Source organism: Mustela nigripes, chromosome 1 (assembly GCF_022355385.1).
Source record: "Mustela nigripes isolate SB6536 chromosome 1, MUSNIG.SB6536, whole genome shotgun sequence".
NCBI classification, from domain to species: domain Eukaryota; kingdom Metazoa; phylum Chordata; class Mammalia; order Carnivora; family Mustelidae; genus Mustela; species Mustela nigripes.
The window spans coordinates 165,092,120-165,114,193 of record NC_081557.1 but is presented as its reverse complement, the minus strand read 5'-3'; the positions used below and the strand labels follow the sequence as shown (position 1 = coordinate 165,114,193).

General features: G+C 36.1%; 1 protein-coding gene across 3 annotated transcripts in view; it reads right to left on the bottom strand.

Annotated features, from left to right (window-relative positions):
• The window catches only part of BANK1 (B cell scaffold protein with ankyrin repeats 1), a 306,556-nt gene that overhangs the window by 43,960 nt on the left and 240,522 nt on the right, over nt 1-22,074 (bottom strand). For all 3 annotated transcript variants that reach the window (XM_059376571.1, XM_059376554.1, XM_059376562.1), the window contains exons 8-9: nt 5,920-5,998; nt 1,524-1,838 (exon numbers count right to left, since the gene is read on the bottom strand). In XM_059376571.1, the coding sequence (XP_059232554.1) occupies nt 1,524-1,838; nt 5,920-5,998 (394 nt within the window). The remainder of the gene's footprint in view (nt 1-1,523; nt 1,839-5,919; nt 5,999-22,074) is intronic.

Genomic DNA, 22,074 nt, shown 5'->3' with positions numbered 1-22,074 from the left:
GTATTTTTTGTCTCATCTTGCTTTTTCTGTTTGGTATTTTTCAGAAGCTCTATTAGCCAATGTTACACTTCTGCTTTTAGACTCCTAGTGAATGCTCTCTATAGAGTAGTTTTAGACCTCCTAATATACTATGTATAAAAATTTACATTTGGGAAAATACGATTTATTATTAGTCCCTTTAAGAGATTTAACCTGATAATAGACAACTTTGCCTTCTTAGCAATTTATTTTAATAATTATATAAAATGATTCACATCTGTAAAAAGTGAGAAACTATACCAGAATTTTATTGTCAGTGTGTTGTTTATCTATGTCTCTCTTCCCAGCTCCAGTAATGATACACTTACCTCATTGATTTATCTCAATGGTCTATAAGATCTTGCCTCATTGTAGATAGTCAATAAATATTTGTTGAATAAATGAATCAGAGGAGTGCCCATGAGGTTTTCCATACTTTCTTTTAAGGAGGACTTTTCAACTCTAAATACAGGGTATAACCTTAGTAAAGGTTTATGTTCATCAAGTTGAACCTTTATAGAAACAGGCCCTCCAATATGCAAATGCTAAATTTCATGGTTTCAAAATTCACTTTTTTTGCAATGGTGTTTATATACTTTGTAGCCCTCTAGTTATGAAAAGCTAAAAAGTATAATGACAAGCAGAGTTTTAATAATAGATATGTCTTTTACCTTTCTTATTAAAACTTCATTATAAGAACCACTTTTTGAATTTGGAAAGTAGACATAAAATAGTGATCAATGAAGTGGGTGATAGTTAGTGACTGCCAAGTGAAGCTGGAGTTGGAAGTCTGTTAGGCTATTGACTGCTCTGGCCAGATCAGCCCAGTATGGAAGCTCCTCTTGATAGTACCTGCCTTCCCCCATGACCCAACCATCATGTGAATTACACAGGTCATTCTTGCATTTGGGAACAACCCTGATCAGGGCGATGTAACTGTTCTTCCACTTCAGCAATATACTGAGTGTTCTCAGGCTTGGTCTCAAGTCTGTGTGTGATAAACCTTTTACCAATTGCTTCCCCCCACAGCTACCACGGAGCCAGTGAAAGACCCCAAGGTCAATTTCAAATCTGTAAAACATTAGCCTTTTCCTTTTGCCAGAACACTAAGAGTACTTTTTAAAAGGAAAGTTGTCATTTACTTTTCCACATGATGCTTGAGGTTCATTTTATGTGAAGGGCTACAAACTCCTTCAAAGTTTTATTGCTTTACTTGCTTAAAGCGTTGTAATGAGACTGTTCTAGAAGAAAGAGAGGGAGGGGAGGGGGAAGGGAAGGAAGGTGGGAGGAAAGAGGGTGAGGGGAGAGAGAGAAAGGGCGAGAAAGAGGGAGGGGCGGAGGGAAGCAGGGTGGGTGAGTTAGTGGCAAGTGTCTCTTGGTAAGGAACAGTAGGAAAGCTGCTCTTGGTTTTAAAAGCTCATCTTCCTGCAACAGATCTGTCACTGCACGGCATGCTAGGGAAGCCTGTCAAACTTCTGTTGTTGCTGTTTTAACCTTAAACCTACCCTGTAGTGTGCCGTGAGGTTTTTCCAGTTGGGAGTCCGCAGGGACGGGTCGCGGTGGGGGGAGAGGCGGTTGGCTGCTCAGGAGAGCCTCCGCTGAATTCCGTTCTGGACTGTCTCCAGGAATGAACACATACAAGTCCTCATCGTACTCCTTCACAGAACTCCCACTGCCAGCCGCTGCCGGGCTCTGCTCGGTCTCGGTGCGGGAGGGGTTCTCGTTCTCTTCCTTTGCCAGTGCACCGGTGTCAGCTCCTTCCGCACGCTGCCTGTATGATGTCTGCCCGCTGGCGTGATGAAACCCTGGGTTCTGTGCGGCTGTTTATGATGAAGATGGTAGATTTCATGTAAACACACCATCTGGAGGCATTTCATATTTTCTGATTTTACACAGAAGTAGTAGTACTGCTAATAAAGCTTTTATGAGTTGATACAGTCCAAAGCTGACAAGTGCATAATTTTAGTGAATAGTCATTCTTGAGCTTTTAAAATAGTTACCAAATGAACAGTTAAAGCTTCATCATACCTTGCTACCTCACTAAAAGACACATACATACAATAACATTCTGGTTCTCTAGAGTTATTGTTTGAGCAGATTCATATATATGTCTGTATTGTTGCATTTTTATTAGAAAACAGAATAACTGACCCAACCAATAATAAGTGAGTAACGGAAAAGGTAAATGCAAGGAAAAAAGTAAACCTTAACTTGCTTGTAAATAATGCAATAATTATCATCATAATAATGTGATCTTATTATTATTTTAATATATAATTATCACCAGATTGTATCTTAATTCTTTTTTTTTTAATTTAAAAAAAATTTTTTTTAAAGATTTTTATTTATTTATTTGATAGACAGAGAGTGATCGCAAGTAGGCAGAGAGGCAGGCAGAGAGAGACAGGGGGAAGCAGGCTCCCCGTTGAGCAGAGAGCCCGATGTGGGGCTCGATCCCATGACCCTGAGATCATGACCTGAGCTGAAGGGAGAGGCCTAAACCACTGAGCCACCCAGGCACCCCTGTATCTTAATTCTTGAAAGCATTGCTTGGGGGTGTAAGGACCTATTTTATATTTTCATTTTAGCCAGAGGCTTCCAATTGAGGTTAAACAATAATTTTGTTGTTTAACCCTTAAACTGTCCCTGCTCCCCATTCCCCAGGGAACCTACTTAAAAACAAGTCCTGCAAACCAGTCTCAGGTAACAAAGCACAGATACTAGGATGGGTCAGGCCAGGTGGATACTGTCTCCTTCGCTACCAAGGAGTATGGGCCCCGCCTTTTGGGAGCCTTTTGGGTGCCAATCTTAAACAAGGTGAAATTGTAATTCTATTGGTCACCTAGCAACACTGTGCAGTTTTCTCTGTGTGTTACAATTTCATTGGCCACCTGTGCATGGCCAAGCCCAACCACATGGCCTTTGCCCTTAAAAGCCAGTCCCTAAAGGAGAGCGGGTGTCACCCTCTCTCTGTAAGAGGAGCAGCCCTGGCCTGCCAGTTTGATTCTTGATGTTTGGCGTGAAATAAAGCTTTGCTTGACCGTCCCTTTGTATCAGGCTCGCTCCTTTAATCACGGACCCATTATTCGGGCATAACAGGGGGGAGTGTTAATATTTTTTGGTGGAGAAGGCATCAAATCACCGATAGTAGGTAAATCTTTCTGAGACTCATTTCTGTCACCTATAAAATATACCCTAGTCTGAAGCTTAACCAAGTAATCCAAATTCCCTCCATCTTAAGAATCATGATTTCATCATTTGTTTTCATAATGTATACAGTAGATACCCTCTAACCACTCAAGAAGACCTGAAAAAAGATATACAATAGCTTTAAATCTTAAAATCTGTTGTTTAAATTTTCTTTATAAAAATTCTGTTTTAAATAAAGGAGTCACAAAATTTTAAAACAATCTTGGAATCTCTAAATTGGAGGGAATATGTGAATTGTTGTCATTGCCAGTGCAACAAAGAAGCAGAAGATTGTTGTTTTACAGTGTTGCTAAGCTGAAGTTTGGCTAAAGAAGCAAACTGGCAGAGTATGGAGAAAAAGGACCTTTTTTTAAAACATGAACAGCTAATCTGTAGAAACTTTTCAGTTATGGGAGAAAATTAGTGATGAGGAAAAATCGTACCCATGATGATATCCATATTTCTACATGGAATTTTATTTTTTATTGTTCTTTCCTTTCATGTGAAAAGAAGAAAGATATTGTTTCAGTACTAGAACTGTGGACCAAGATTCTTTAATTAGGAGCCTGAGAAGAGCAATCTACAGAATGAGATCTCTTGCACAAATCTCATTCATCTTTCTTCCTCTAAACCCAAACACCGAGCCTGCAATAAAGTAGTCTTCAGAAATGTTGATGGAGTCAATGATGCAGTGACTGAAAAAGAATTATGGCTCAGGCTAGTAAAGGAACTTCACTAGTTCTGTCTGGGCAAATCGATCAACTAAGAATTACACTCATGCTATAAGAAATTACTTGTAGCCATCTTATGTTTATGGATTCAGTGTTTATGTTTTATGTACACACTGTCTAAGCCACAAAGCCTCCTTGGCCCTTCTCAAAAATGTCCAAACCTGGGATCCAGCTCTGGAGAGTTGGATGTAGTGGGTCAGTGAGTTTTAGCAAGCCTCATAGTGATGGTGATACCAGTGAAAATCTGCCAGCTAAGGTGCGTTATGCTTCACCCACTAACCCATTAGGGAGCCTGAGGCCGGAGTCCAGTCACACAGAATTTCAAACATAAGACAATTCCAGGTCCTAATGGTCTAGGGAAATGAGGTTGTTCTCTATAAATAATTGAAATAACATTTCTCTCTCTCTACAGGCAGTTCTTCTGAGGATTGAATGTCATGATAAATAAGTGGTCATGATCTTCAGTTTTATTATTATTAAAATGAAAATAAAATGTATAAATTTAAAAATCAGTGCATTAATCCATTGCTTACATACATAGCATGATTTTGTGTTATGCCATAACTGCTGAAGGTGTTTATTGATTTGCCAAAATATGCTAGTTAGACATTGTATTTAATTGTATTTGATTTGCAGGTCCATTTGCCTATATTTGAGAAACCAGTGGTCAGTAATGGTTAGCTGAATATCAACTATGCAGCATTAAAAGGGCAATGCCCTGTGGCCAGAGAATGCTTGATATGTGAGATATCACCACGCAGTGAATAAACAAAGAGAGTGGTCAGAGATGGGACTGGAAAAGGTTATCTAGAGCTTTTTAGATGATGAAGAGGATGAGTATGATGGGAAGGTACTGGGAAATTTGGAAGAGAAAACTGACTAGTTCCTTCAGGAGCATTGAGCATTAGGGCTGGCAAATGTGGAAGCTGCTTACACTGGGTTTCTTAATAACAATACTGATGACATTTTGGATCCTGTATCCTGTGGGGTATGTCCTGTGCACCCTAGGATATTTAGCAGAATTTCTGGTGTTCACCCACTGACGGCCAGTTGTAAACCTCCCTTCTCAAGTCATGATAATAAGACGGGTTTTGTTTATTGATAAGAATCCACTTGTGGGTGGGAAACAGTCCCTCAGTGACAACCACTGTGCTACCCTGCAATAACTCAGGGGAGAGCTGATGGCGCCTGGACTAGGAGAAATCATGGCAGAGTGAGGAACAGCTGAATGCTGGCTATGCTGTGAAGGTAGAGTCAACAGAACTGTCTGATCTTATTGGATGTGGGGTGAGAGAGGAAGTAAAAAAGCCCAGGGAGACTCCCAGGTCTTTGGACAAAATTAAACAAGGAAAGAATCTTCCCTTACTGAGATGGGAAAGTCAGCAGGTAGTGTAGGTTTGAAAAGGTCAGGCATTAGGGTTTTTGGATTTGAAAACAGTGAGTTGGAGAAGCTTATCAGGCATGCTGGTGAAGATTCTGACTGAGCAAGCTATTGTATGCCAGGGGAATCTGGAATAATGGGTAGAGTAACATACATGTGGGAAGACTGAATTAGTCTTCAGACATTAGAATATAGAATTGCATCCTATTATAGCCAGTAAGGACCTGAGAGAGAGTTGTAATCCAAGCTTCTCATTGCCTAGTGGAGAACACTAAGGTCTGAAAAGAATGTGACTTTGTTTATAAAAAAACTGAAAAAACAGAGTTGTCAAATAGAATATTTGCATCAGCTTGACTTGTGTATTCTCTCTGGGTAGGAAAGACTGGTTTTTGATTATTTAACATGAACTGAATAGAAGTATGTAAATTAGCAAGATAATGTAGTAACATCTCTACCGTATTATAAATTAAAAGTCATTCAGTAAATTTAGTGCTTTTCCATGCTCTCCTATGCTCTCTTCAGTCTTATTTTACCAGTTACATGTACCGTAATACAGATGCTACATATATACATATATTTCTAACATCCAGGAACACTTACTAGGAGAAGGTATAAGTAATGAGGTAATATCATCTTCATAGTCATTTTCTTGCTCATCATTTCTGCTGACTTCCGGGATCTGAAAAAAATGAATGTAATTTTTAATAATATCCATTAATCTTAATATATCTGCATCTACAGACACCAAAAGGAAAGTTAATACCTGTGGAAATTATGGTTTTAGTTTTTATTTAAATACCTTGATTATACTACGTATCTTAGCTATTGTATTTTTGCCATCTACAAGAGTTCAGTGACAAAAAGTATTAAAAGTATAACTGTGGCCATAAAACATTTAGAATAGACAACAAATTAACTTAAAAATGAAACTATTAGCAACTACTTTAAGATTCAAAACAATAGTCATGAAATTTAGGTGTAATAAATAAGTCTTAAATAAAATTGAACATGATTATTTCTTTTAAAAACAATGAGCTTTGAGGGGCACCTGGGGGCTCCATTGGTTAAGTGTCTGCCTTGGGGTCAGGTCATGATACCCGGGATGGAGTGTGGCATCTGGCTCCCTGCTCAGTGGGGAGTCTGTTTCTCCCTCTGCCCTGTTCATGCTCTCTTTTTCAAATAAATAAATAAAATTTAAAAACAAAATAAAACAAAAGCTTTCTTTCATTTTAACATTTCTGTATCTTTTATCAGTTCAAAAGACATTCTTAATTATATCAAGTATTAAATACAATGAAAGACAGTGGAATTGTAAAACGGTTTATTTTCTGTCTTTAAAAAGAAAAAAGAAACAGAGTCAGAATATTGATGTTTGTTTTTCTGAAGCCAGTTCCATTAAGAAGGAAGAATTACTGAGAAAAAAAAGAAATCTGTTATCTCTGAATTGCTAGTCTTTGTTTATAATCTCTGAAGGAGACATGGGTTCTACAGTAGGGGAACATACTTGTGTTGGTAGAGTAAGGTAAGTAATACCAGTGAGAACTCTGTGCCAAACATCTAGAGAACGAGGTGGAGGTTGGTTGCATTAATTTAGGTCACATTTTGTTACCATGAACTGCAAGTGATTCTTCAAGTGACTTATTCTTTTGTTTTTATTAAAGCTGAAATGATTAGTCCATTTGCTCTGCATTGGGACTGTCCCTTTAAAAATTAGAAGCATTCATATTGAAGCATTATTAAATTTATGATAGCTTGGTATGCAAAGTATTTGACTTGCATATTGACCTCATCAATTTGGTTGGTCACTCACTTTGGCCAGTGGGACCCCAGTGGAACTAACTAACTTCCTTCTTTCTTTCCCTCCTTCCTTTCTTTTTAACTAAACATCACGGTCTTTGATTTCCAGTAGAATCTTAAAAATAAAAATCTTTTTAGTATGTTTTGTAGTGAGCTTGATTCAGAAGCTCATTTTATATTTATGTCATATTTTCCCCTTGGTGGACTCAATCATATGCTAATATGAAAAATTGCAACTTTACAAGGGAGATTGACATGTTGATTCATATTTGCATGCTTTGGTATTAAATGCATTGTTTAATGTAGCCATTCTTTGTTTCCAATTAGACTGACCTCTTTACTTCATAAGATAGATCAAGAATACATTAAAAAAATCCATAACACTCTTACAATCATATCAAGGAAGTGTTTACAGATTGGATAACAGGGATGATTTTCAAAGATTTCAGAAATTATTTGAAAATTTCCTATCTACTATTCATAAGCCTAGACATTATGAGCTCAAAATCAGTGTGAATTAATAAAGAGACTATGGGCAAGGGTGCGGGCGTATGTGTGTGCACTGAGGTTACAATCTAATGCATTTTTGTGTCCTAACTTAAGCTATATGACATTTGTATTAATAAACAAAAAGCAAGCCCAAAAAGGTATTGAAGGAAGAAGCTTTCCAAATTTAAAAAGTAGCTGAGTTTGACAGATTTGAGTTGGCTCATAAATATTATGTAAAACTGATATTTTTTATATCAGGCTATGCAGAGACTAATTGTTTTCTCAGGAGTGAGAGGATTTTTAGAAATATTCAAACTAAAAAGCAAAGGTTTCTTACTTGAGTTCCTTACACTTAAAATCACATTTGGCTTCAAAAATATGTTGGATTCATGATGTATTAATAATTGTTGAATGAAATCAATGGTGGCTTCAAAGACAGCAAGTGTGGTGGTACCCTGACATAGAATGACTTTAGCACTTAGATGTGTGAGGCAGTGGGCAGAGCATGGATGGTGTAGTCAATCAAATCACAGCTCTATTATCTCTATTAGTTATCAGCTGCATGATATCAAGCAAGATATTTAACTCTAAATCTTAATATTCTATCCTGTCAAATGTGAATAGTAGTATGTATGCCACCAGTTTGCTGAGAGCGTTAAATAAGAATAATGTAAGCGAAGCCCTTATCATCTCCACCACACAGTGAGTGCTTAATAAGTGTAACCTGTACGTCAGGTTTTCCTTCATCCTACAAAATATAGATATGCACTTAATAAGCAGAGTGATCACATCGATTTGATGGGAGAATCTTCAATAATCAATAATTATTTAACCTTTTTTTTTCTCAACTGTGTGCCTCTAGAAGTTCTACTGATAGAAAAAGATCTGAAATACAAACTTTCTCTCTGATTGAAGTGTGGCATTGTGGCTTTGTTAATAAAAATGCTTAGATAATTTATTATATAGTAGAGTTAAGAATGAAAAAAGGGTAATTTTCTAATAAGTTCCTTTTTCTAAGGCTAGAGTCTAACTTCATTCAGTTGTTAAATATTTATGCAGGCCTAATATGTGCTAACTAATCTGTTAGCAATTGGGAAAAATAAGTTAAAAATAAGAGATATAGTATTTCCATTCCCACAACTATCATCTTTTTATAGGGAGAGAAGACAAAATAATAAGATGATTAGACTATAATATTTTAGTTCAGTACACAAATCCAGTTCTTAGAAGTGAAACAGAGAATTAAGAAATAATCAAATAATCAGGGCAAAATTTTATTAATTTGCTTTTTTTGTGAGGAGATTGTATTAAAAAGTTATCTTGATACTTGCCTTGAGTCCCACTTCTCTAAATGAAAAATCTAGCTTAAATAATAAAATCTATCCCCTGAATATACTCAATTTAATATTCCAGCCCACAGATACTCCTTGCAGCACACAATGTTTAATGAAATTAAAATCATTCATTATCAAAGATAAACTAAAAAGAGAACTTCTTGTTGACTGAGATTTATAAAGCTCCACATGGCTTTGGCATCTAGTGCTGTACAAATTGATCATCATTTTCTGATTTTGAGGGAGTGGATAAAAACAATCTTCACATGGCAGTTGGTTTCCAAATCTTGTTATGAGATTCTGAAGATATTATAATTAGCTTAACTCTTGCCCAACTTTCCATAGTGTTGATTATAAATGATTTTGCCAGCTGTAAAGCACATGGCAGTCTGTGGAATGAGAATAAGAAGACACAAACATCTTTAAAGAGTAGCAAACAGGCCCTGGATCTTATATTTTACCCTAAATAAATATACTAGGCTGCAGAATCTAAGGTCATATTCCAATGGAAGTAATAAAGATTATAGTTTCTAAATGTGAGGAATAATGAACAATGTTTTACTAAAGCCACGAATAATATCAGAGCCTTAAATATTTTTTTCCCAAAGGTGCATAGAAGGACTATATTATTTTAGCTCTCATTACATCTTTTAAGAGAATTATTTTCTTCGTAGCCCTCTAGGAATATGGTATAAAAGCAGAATCATATGATTTTTAATGAAGTTCTCTTTAGATAATAGGAATTGAAATCTTCAGTGTAAAAATTAAATAGGAAGTCCTTCTAAGATTGGGAAAAGAATAAAGAAGAATAAGAGATGAACTGTGAGGAGGGAGAAAGTGGACATTTTCCTTACTGTGGACTAAAGTTTTGTTAGAATAACCTGAGTATGTATGTTCCATTTTTTCAGACAGGCTTTGGGTCTTGATGTCTGCCCATGGTGCAGCTCTAACAATAAGCTATGAACTTCACCTTGGCACGTGACCTTATAATCACATTCTCACCCTGTTTGTTCCAAACCCGCCGCAGTTGTGCCTTCATGAGGTACCTGCACCTTTCCTGGACCATATACTTGGTTTGATTTCAGCCATCTCTCTCACAAAAGTGGGAATGACAAAATTTAAATTTGTTCTTTTGTTAGGATTGTAGCTGTAAATGTAAAAAATTAGTTATTTTCATTTAAAATTATGGAATCCCAAAATCTGAAAGGAACCTGTGGATAACTGGTTCATTCTCTTGTTCACACACTGATATAATATTAAAACAATGTGTCACAAGAAAAATGTAGGATTTAGATATTTTTTCCAAGCAAAAGTTGTTTTTATATGTGGTCTATAGTCTGTACTGCCCAACCCTGTTTACAAATTGGCTTTTCTTGGGTCCTATACTTGTCCTTCTCTTGTCACAGAATGAATTTTCTCTAGGTGATCTTATTCACTCCATTTAAATTTATATTTATATCATGATGATTCCTGGATATAACATTTGCTTCAAACTATTCTGATTTTTGTATTCTAGTATGCAGCAAAGGATATTAGAATAAACTGTCAAAAGCAAAGGAGAAAGCCTGGAGGGAAAGATATCAGAAAAATCAGGAAAGAGAATGCTTAAATTGAATGTGTCTACCCCCAAATTCATATGTTGAAATTCTAACTCTCAAGGTGATGGTATTAGCAGCTAGGGCCCTTGGGAAGTGATTAGATCAATAGAAAGGGCCCTCCTGAACAGGATTAGTGATTATGCTATTTACATAAATTATGCTAATTAATCACTCTAATGCTGATTAGATTAATTAACATTATAAAAGTAACCCTCAGAGATGCCTTACCCCTCTGCAGTATGAGGATACAGTGAAAAGATGGCTATCTATGAACAGTGCCTATCTAGGAACAGTGCCATCACCAGACACTGAAACTGCTGGGACCATATTTTGGGAATTACCATTCTCAGAATGGTGAAAAATAAGTGTTATTTATAAGCATCAGTTTATGGAATTTTTCTTATGACAACCTGAATTGACTAAGACAGAGGGTTTCAAGTAAATCCCATTAAATGATTCACTGGGAATGAAAAAGAAAAGCTCTGAAAACAGTTCACAGTATTTTTCAATCAGGGTCACTGGTTACCCTGGTGAGGGGAATTATAACAGACTTGTATGAATTTCATACTGGACTGAAGAATATTAAAATGGAAGTGAAAAATGGAAGGCAACATGTATGGAATTTTAAGAACCATGATATGAATAGGGCAACTGTGCTTAAAATTTTTCATAAAATGAATTAGAAATGTCAGTGAAAGTGTTTTATTGCAGGCAAGGGCTATGAAGATGGTAATAACATCTAAAGCACACATGCACAAAACACGGTAGTAGACAGAGTGGGATATGTATACATGGGAAAATTTCATGATCCCAAACCTCAAGTATTTTACAACTGTGGAGAACAGAAGGAATATAGATAAGGCAAAATGAAAAAAGCTTTTAAAATATACATATACTTGAGAGAGGCTATAAGATAGAAACCTATAATCATTTCCATTAGGTGGATAGAACAGAGGACAGTACAGGGTAGGTGGTATTCAAGCTGAGTCTTAGAGAGTGAGTATGGTTTTAATCTGCAAAAAAGAAAAAAGGGAGGAAGCAAGTTCTTGGCTGATGACTGAATGACTGAACCAATAGGAAGACCTGGTAAGTGGTTCCTAGTTGGTTTGGTTAGGTTGCATGGAAGGATATATTTGAATGTCAAGATGTGGTGGTGTATCATGATTTTATTTTATAAACTTTTAAAGGTTCTTGAGTTTGTTATTATTTTCCAAGAAGTGGGAAGTAGCATGTTCCTGCCTATATTTTAGAAAAATAATTCTGATAATAGTGGGTGAGAGGGAGAGGAGACTATTTCAATAGTCAAGGTGAAGGATATTGAGGACTATTGAAAGAAAAATATTTATTTATAAGATTTTATTTATTTATTTAATAGAGAGAGCGAGCAAGAGAGAAAGTACATGAACAGATACAGAGGGAGAAGCAAACCCTGCTGCTAAGCAGGGAGCCTGACATGGGGCCGGATCCTAGGACACTGGGATCATGACCTGAGTAGAAGGCAGAAGCTTTATCAGCTGAGCCACCCAGGCGCCCCGGAAAGAAGATACTTAATGAAGAAGGAATACTTAATAAATATCAAGGAGAGGAGATAAACAAGATTTTTTACAGTTTTGATGCCAAAGGCTAGAGGAAAATGGTCAAATATGGTTATGCAGATTTCTGTTCAGCACAATGCTATAATGCTCTAGAGAACTTCTGTCATTTAGAGATGAGAACACCGATTAAAAACGTCTTTTCTATGAAACTGGAGGTCAGAATCTAATGTCAAGATATAATATCAGCATCTTAGATATCCTTTGTTGTTTCATGTAACACTTGAAAAATACATTTAGAATGGGTATATGGCTATCAAATGGTGATTTTTCCCATTTCTTAATGAAGTTAAGAAGTTTACCAGTTTGGAGAAACAGAAATCAGTTAATTGTATGGTTGTCAAATAAACTTTTTTAAAAAAATTTCATTTATTTATTTGATAAAGGGAGAAAGAGCACAAGAGTGGGGTGAGGGGCAAAGGGAGAAGCAGACTCCCCGCTGAGCAGGGAACACCCCCCCCCCCCCAACACAGGGCTAGATCCCAGGACTCCAGGATCACGACCTGAGCCAACAGCAGCTGCTTAACCAACTGAGCCACCCAGGTGCCCCTCAAATAAACTTTTAAGTCAACAAGACACTTATCTACGAAACAGACTGATAGCATTGAATTGAAGAATAAGTACAAAATCCCAATTAAGTTATAAAGATACCAAAAGAGTGCTTAGATACAAACAATTGGACAATGAACTATAAATTACATTTAATCAAATCTTACTATATTTCTTTCCTAGAAATGAAAAAAATTTTTAAAATGTTGCTATGAAATTACATGGATTGATTGGGTATTAGATGCTTTTGAACAATACACTGAAAACAAAAGCCAGATAGTTTTGTCCATCATTTAGAAATGATGTTAAATGGAATGGAGACAGAAGCAAGAAGGGGTTTGGTAAAAGAGAGAACACAGAGAGAAAAATGTCAGAGAAAGAGGATGTAATCACACAGATTAAAGGTCAAAGCGAAGAGAATCATTCTTAAGGAACTTTTTCTGATTTCAGAATGGTAATTCAGAATGCAACTAAAGCATCTTGAAGAGGGAAGAGTTCTGGTGCAGGCAAATTCAGAAAAATATGCAGAACTCAGGGAAATTCTTAGTAGGTATCTATATATGCCATCCAGCATTTTTGAGGATGACAATTCTTACCAGCCTTGGTCAATCAGTCAATAAATATTTATTGAATGTTTGCTATATGTGTAATATTATAACACTAGGAGAAACACTAATTTCCAGGGGCTATGCAAAATATGTTATATATAATATATTATATATAATATAATATATTATTTTTATATGTTATATATAACATATAAAATGTTATATATATATATATATAACATATAAAATATGTTATATATAATATATTCCCAGGATGCACATATTTAGCTAGGAAAATAAAAGTGAAATGCATAAAATAATTGTAGTCCCTTAAGTGTTTGATTTAAGTAAAGACTGCAATAGAAGATAAGAAAAATGAAATTATCCTAGGTTGGAATAATTAGAGCTGGAATTTGAAAAATGGTTAAAACTTGAGGGCTAAATCTTGACTCTAGTCCCAGGAACCAGTGCATGATTGCTGAGTTAATAGATGAATAAACAATAGATGAACTGGTAGAAGAAGAAAGAACGTGGTGTTCTTGGCAAGGAGAATTGGTGCAAGCAAAAGCAAGGTTGACCAGGCCATATGCAGAGGGCAAAGAGCAAAGAAAGCTACCCAATCAAAACGTCAGGTGAATTTTTGGGAGAACATGTGAATTTCGATGCAGAGTAGAGTCGAGTCAATATTTGCTTATTATATCCCAATTGTGGAATATTATAATATTTGTAGATGACAGTAATAATGATGATTGGTATTGCTATTAAACATCCCATCTATAAACACATTTAAGTTAGTTAAAAGTTTGAGTCCAGAACTATTCTCAGAAAAATCTAGATTCAAATCTCATCTTCTATTTCTTACCCACATGAGCTTCAACAATTTCTCACTCTTGACCACTCTGAAAGTAAAAATGACTATATATATACCTAATGTCAGAGGGTTATTGTGAATGTTAAATAAGAAAATATCAAGTACTTAGCACAGAGCTTGCCACATAGAAAGCACTAAACAACTGTTATCTCTATTATCTTCATGAAGAACATTATTTTATGACAGAATGACCTTTTATGTTGCCCTATTGTTTTCATATTACTAAGCTATGTTTATGTAAAAATTTATATTCAGTTATAAGACTGAGTAAAGATCAATTCTATTCAAGTTGGAATATAGAGAATAAAAATAAAGACCTCCAAGTGGTAAGGATATTTTTATAGCTTATAATAAAAAATGTTTGCTTTGAAGTGTGAGGAGTTATAAAACGATGTGATGGTGATCAATATTGGACCAATTAAGTTAATGGAAATTAAGCGGGGCTCTTGGGTAATGCTTGTGTGGGGTGTACATGGGTTTTCTCCTGGAGCACCATTTCTACGGACTCTGATATACAGAGCATCCTAAGAGCTGGATGTCAGCAGGATTGTTGAGGAAACGGGTTTCTCAAGTGATTCTACAGTGTTTAATCCCCAAATGGTTTATATTTGGTTTTACAATGTTGCTATTGCAGCAAGGACTTGTTCAGGCTAATATTAAACTTAGAGTGCCTTCTTCCAGGATGAAATGATGTAAGGGAACACAGGTGTTAACTCAGAAGGGTATCTCTTATGAGGTTCACCAAGAGGAGGGAGCAGTAAATTGGCCATGGATGAGACTCAAAGTACACAGATGAGTAGTTAAGGAGGGGCTAACGAATTTGATTTTAATAAACCATGAACCTGTGATTGCTGCATTCATTACCTTAACTCTGTTTTTCTATTCCTATAAGAACAAAGGCACATACATGACAGCAGCATAAAGCTTTGCTATTCACAATTCTAAACTCTTGAAATAAGTTTTAATTTCAGAATCATAAGTTTAAAAAAGGTAACGGTCTGTTGAGGAAACACAAAATACCATTAGGTCAAAAGTATAAATCATTATGCTGTTGTGAATGCTCCAATAAAATCAAATTAAAAAAACATGCTTTCATTTGGAGGAAAACGAAACAGACACTAAATAATGGATGGGTTTCCCTGTTTCCAAGCTGGCAGACTGGAGTTAGTAAAGAGGTGGCCAGGTTTACATTTATGTTGATTATTGCTAGAAGTCGCTTTTTCGTCTTTTTTTCTAAGCCTTCGATAATCTGAGGGTCAAAGAGAACCAATGGAAAAAACCACGCTGAATAATAAAAGGCTGGAATTGTCATCTTCACAGTTGTTGGCCATTTCATTTAGCTAAAACCAGAGGAATGAATATTTTCTGAAATTCAAGCCAGAAACAAACATAAAATACCACTTAGAGACAACCGTCTCCACCAAAGAGTATACTCTTCAGTTGTTAGATAACATGATTACTTGACAAATGAAACAAAAGATCCTTTAAGTTTATATTATTACTGTAAAAAAATCAGTGTTTTTGACAAATTAAACCAAACGATTCTTAAACTTATATTGTTGCAAGTCTATTCCCAGTAGGTGTTTATATGGCTGGAATACTCCCTCACTTCCAAATAAAGAATTAGAAGAGTCGATTCTTATTGATTAGAGCATTTTAAACATGAAAGATAAACAGTTAGAAAAGGTGAATTATCAATTAATGAAGACATGGTGGGAGAGTAACTAAAATTTCTATCTTCCAACTTCAATTTGAGGGCAGGTAACAATTCAGAAGAAGCTGTTCCCATGGAAAAAAGTCACTATAAATAAAAGTATACAAAAGACACATATTCTATATATGTGGATTCAATATTTTTTATACTGAAACACATTGTAGTACTCTGTATTTCCTCTCATTTTATAATTTTATATTTAAATTGTGGAGTTTAACTAGTAACACTATCAAAGTCATTCAGTAGCAAAGCAGTAAGTTCAGAAATTATGAGAAATTTTCTCAATTTTCTCATAACCAGAAAAACCTGGGAGATGCCCATGTACCCTCAATGAATAATTCTCCTTACTAAAAGCCGCCATTTTCACCCTATCTCAATTGATCAGATTCCATCCAAATTAGTTATCAGAAGGGCTTTACAATTCTGTTTTTTTTTTTTAAGATTTTATTTATTTATTTGAGAGAGAGAGACGGTGAGGGAGAACATGAGTTGGTAAGTGGGATTAGGCAGAGGAAAAGGGAGAAGCAGACTCCCCGCTGAGCAGGGAGCCTGATATGGGGCTTAATCCCAGGACCCTGAGATCATGACCTGAGCTGAAGGCAGATGCTTCACCAACTAAACCACCCAGGCACCCCAGATCTTTACCATTCTACTTAACTTTCTAAGTACATTGGCAGGATGTACACGTTTAGATCTTAGGTAAATATGAATTTATTTAAGAAAAATTACAAAAAATGCATGTTTATGTACTTTAAACAACAAAAAAGGTAGTAGAATAAATTTGATAAGTTGATAATAGAACCTGTTGAAACTAAATTTTCAGTGCAGGTAGGGTAAAATAAAATGAAAAACTTCTGTGATAGAGGAAACAGCATTGTTATATATTAAAGAAATACACTTCCCATCCACCCACATGTAAAATCAAAATAGAGGAGAATCAATAAAACCAATAAGTTCGCTTTGGAAGAAAATCCCCATTTTCTTTAGCCCAGAAATCTGAAAGCTTTTAACTTGTAATGAAATGCATTTTATCTTGTGGGGGAAGAGTCACCAAAACACTCAGGGTGCTGTTGTTCATAGTCCACCGTTACTGTACAATGAGCCTCATCCCACTTCATTCTGTCACTGAGAACTGCAAACCTGTTTGTTGGGATTAGCATTTTTAGCTTAGCATTTTTAAACTTTGCGTGATTTATTTAGTAGATCTCACTTCTTAAACTTCACATTCACAGCCTAAAAGAAATTGGGACTACTATAATGGAAATCAAGGTGTGTCTAATATGTATTTTCATCTGGAAGTAACTCCATGAGTATGTAACCTTATATGACGTTTAAATAAATTTGCCCAATGCGGTTTACCTTTGATTTTACCTCTGCATATCTTTTGAGAGGGACTTTTCTGGTTTTAAATGTAGACAGCTAGTTATTTTCAAATGGCCAGCCATGGCAGTTGACTGAAAAATGACTTCACAATAGGATATATGTATTTTAAAGTAGACTCTTTAAATTAAAAAGAAGTTTCCCTATAAGTACAATGAATTCATCTTTGGCAAAGCAACAAAGGCAATATAGTGGGGCAAAGATAGTCTCTTCAACAAACGGTTCTGGAACAAATGGACATCCACATGCAAACAATGAATCTAGACACAGACCCCAAACCCTTCACAAAATGGATCAGACAACTAGGTGTAAGATACAAAACTAAGACTCCTAGAAGATAGCATAGGAAAAGCCCAGGTGACCTTGGGTATGGTGATGCCTTTTTAGATAAGAGAACAAAAACAATCCATGAAAGAAAGAATTACTAAGCTGGACTTCATTAAAATCAAAGACTTCTGCTTTGTAGAAGACAGCATCAAGAAAACTAGAAGATAAGCCACAAACTGAGGGAATATATTTTCAAAAGATACATTTGATAATGGATTGTTAGCCAAAATACACAAAGAACTCTTAAAACTCAACAGTTAGAAAAAAATGACAAGTGAACCAAGACCTTGAGAGTTCATCAAAGAATATATACAAACTGTCGGCAAATAAATAAAATAGATACTGCTAATCATAGGTCATCAAGGAAATTGCAAATTAAAAAGTAAGATATTACTCTATACCTATGGCCCAAACGCTGAACACTGACAACACCAAATGCTGGTGAGAATGTGGAGTGTCACAAACTCTCACCCACTGTTGTGTGAAAGTGAAACAGTATAGCTACTTTGGAAGACAAGTTGGCAGTTTTTTAAAAATTAAGCATATACTGTTAACATATGGCAAAGCAATCTCACTTCTTGGTATTTACCCAAAGGAGTTGAAAACCTAGGTATACATAAAAACCTGTGCATGGATGTTTATAGCAGCTTTATTCATAATTACAAAAACTTACAAGCAACCAAGATGTTCTGTAGTACCTCCAGATAACAGAGTACTATGAAGTACTAAAAACAAAAACCAAAAACCAAAAGCCAAAAAACCCATAAGTAATCAAGCTATGAAAAACATGGAAGAATCATAAATGCATATTACTAAGTGATTAAAGCTAATCTGAAAAGGCTACATACTATACAATTCTGACTATCTGACTTTCCAGAAAAGGCAAAACTATGGAGACAGTAAAAAGATCAGTGGTTCTCAGGGGTGGGGTGGGGGCAGAGATGAATAGGCAGAGTACAGAATATTTTTAGGGTGGTAAAATATTCTGTATGCTATTATAATGTTGGATATATGTCATTATACTTTTGTCTAAACCCATAGAATGTACAGCACCAGGAGTGAACTCGAAGGTATACTTTGGACTTTGGGTGATTATGATGCGTCAGTGTAGGTTCACCCCTGGTTAAAAAAAAAAAAAAAAAGTGCCATTCTGGTGAGTGATATTGATGGTGTGAGAGGCTATACATGTGTAGGGGCAAGAAGTTTTTGGGAAATCTCTATAGCTTCCTTTCAATTTTGTTGTAGGTCTAAAAGTTCTTTTAAAAAATACAATATATAAAAACTTAAAAAGAAATTCACATGCCACTAGATTTTTAATGTTCTTCATTTTGTCTGAAAGTATCTCTGAAACTGTTTGGAGTGAAATTCTATAGAAACCAGCAATGTCATAACACAGAAATATGATTACTGAATCACTAGGTCATCTAGCTTTCTAGCATTACATAATTAACATTCTGTCTAGATATTTGAGCCACTTCACATTGTTATGGATCATGAAATTAAAACAGTAAGATAAGGACTGAATTATTTGACCTGAGATTTGCATTTATTAACAGTTAAGTGAATGAATAAAAAATTAAATATTATGCCCTATGTTTGAGGGCATTTTGAAGTTTTACAAAGAAATGCATCTTACTAAAAAGTTGATTTGCTCATCAAATTAAGCAGTATCTTTAGGAAAAAGTTCAGTCTGAGACTGTGGACTCTGAGAAACAGAGTTTTGGAGGCAGGGGGTGGGGGGATGGGTGAGCCTGGTGGTGGGCATTAAGGAGGGCACGAACTGCATGGAGCACTGGGTGTGGTGCATAAACAATGAATTTTGGAACATTGGAAAAATAATAGAACCTTTAAAAAAAAAAAGGAAAAGTTCAATCTCGAAAAAATTCCAATAGAATCAGTAATTAAATAAATATTAAATAAATAAATTAAGTAAATAAGTAATTATTTACTTATTTAAAGGCACTTATTTGTAACCTGATAAATAGAGGAAAATATATTAGGAAATGGGACTATAAGGAAGCATAAATTTTTCTGAAAAAAACACTGACATCCATATACATGCTTATAATATACATGATACGTGTAACAATGTTATTGCTAAAACTAATAACTTACATCATATTACTGTGTGCCAGACATAGGTCTAAGTTTTGTACTCACATTAACTTATTTAATCCTCAAAACAATTTTGCTATTGTAATCTTCATATAATGAGTGAAAAAAATAGGCACAGTGGGCTCAAATAACTTGTCCAATCTTACACAGCTAATGAGTCTTACTAGAGGGCCCAAACAATAAGGGAAAAAAGTAAATGAGCATATACCAAGAAGAATGTGTGAAGTCACCTAAGGGTACTATGAGTCAAGAGTTGTAGAGATTCACAGGAGAGAGAGCTGACAAAAATTTGCAAGAAGCACTCCGGTCTCAGGGTGATGGCTGGCATCTGACACATCTTCGAAAGATGAGAAAGTATTTAAAAGTAGGGATAGAGGTGGGAACTGGGCATCCTGGGCAGTCAGAGCAAAATAATCAAATGTGGACATGGAAAAGTTCGGGCTGTGTTCGGGAAACAATGGGCTGAGTTCGGGACAATGGGTCATCCAGCTTGACCAGAGGGTAGGGACAACAGATGTGTGTCTCTGGGGTGCAGGTGAACCCTAGTTGCTCGGTGCTTCCTGTCTCCCCTGTACTTCCAGCCCTGGGGTCAGGTGGCTGGGAGCCAGCTGTTCATCGATTCCGTCCATAGAACACAGGCTGAGAGGGGTATCGTCTTGGGTATTATCTGAGTTAGGAAGAAATGGAAGGCGCACTCTCAGTCCCCAAAGAAGAGATGGGCAAAACAGCGGTAATGACATTTGAAAGCACAGCAAGACATCGTGAAACCCTATCGCAGCTGTACCGTTGCCAGTGGAGGAGAGCTAATGGAGGCCATGGGGTCAGAAGCCAGAGAAAACAGGGGACATTCCGTGGACTCCACACATCCCTGTTCATTTTCCTCTGCTACCCCGGCTTGCAAATCAGCTAGCCATTTTTTGAGAAGCAGGAGACAGCTACATTTTTACATTTGGCTTGGTATAAGTACAGGGAAAAGTCTCTCACAAATGTTTTTTGTGTTCTGAGAAATAAAAAAAAAAAAATGGGATGAATGGACATATGTTATCATCAGAGATTCTTGCTTTGGCCCAATTTTTCAGGAAAGAAAAAACTGTGGTAAGATGAAAATGTTACAAGTAAGAACATATGGGTTTCACAGTAATATCATTTGATAACTTAATGGGCTGTATCTCCTTGGTAGCACAGAGCTAAAGTATATGTGGCTCTTATTCCTTCTAAACCTACTTCAAGCAATATACACAATTACCTGTTACTATACTCACACCGCAAATGGGATAACAGAGGCAGAGGAGTTTTTAGTGATTTGTTCATGATCACCAGATGCAGTGAGTTTCTCCTAATCAGGGTTTTATCCACAATTCTTTTCTGAGATATACGTGATATGGGGCTATGGGCATTCCCCTTCATCTTGCTGCCAAATAATAGGGAGATGAAGATCCCATGATTTAGAAAGGTCATCATAACAGTTTTCTGCATTTATCAAGCAATTAATGATTTTCAAAGCTCTTGCACATATATTGCCATCCTCCTATCCATCCTGCCACACAGGGTTGTGTGTCGAGCAGAAGATAAATGTAGAGATGGTAGCTGGTACACGGTTTTCGGTATTTAAAGCAGAGATTCAAATCCCAGATAACCCAGGGCTTTGGGGTATGTGTAGTCAAGTCCAGTGCCCCTCACACTATAAGATGACATTGTCTGTCAAAACAGTCTGTCCCATGTATAGATGAAATTGAAAGAGTCTAGTGAAAATAATAGATATTAAGAAAAGAAACCTTTTACTCAATCAAGAAATCATGTCTGACTACAGATCAAAGTTCTGTTCTACAAATGACAATGAAGGTTTAAAAATTTATGTTGGTGGTAAAAATGAATTTGTAATTCATATCTTCTATCTTTGATCAAAGTACTTTCTAGAGAATGTGAATAAGAGAAAAGTGTGGAGTTAATCCAACAAAATCTGGTAATCAATTAAAATCCTGAGATACAGTTTAGGATGAAAGATGGCTACTATGCCTTTAAAGTAATTAAAAAGATGACACTCAATATTCCTGATGATAGAAGAGTCTGTATTTTATTGTCTAATTACTGGCAATTGACTTTTTTAGAAAGTGTTGCCCTTTTCAGAGGAGAAACATTTTTACCAGGTTGTCTTCATCTGTTTTTTTTTTTTTTTTTTTTTTAAGGATTTTATTTATTTATTTGACAGACAGTGATCCCAAGTAGGTGGAGAGTCAGGCGGGGGAGGGCGGTGGATGAGGGGGATGCAGGCTCCCTGCCAAGCAGAGAGCCCAACACGGGGCTCAATCCCAGGACCCTGGGATCATGACCCGAGCAGAAGGCAGAAGCTTTAACCCACTGAGCCACCCAGGCCCCCCTTCATCTGTCTTTTGATAGGTGTAGTAAAAGGAATAGTAAAAGTAAAATTCCACACATTATAG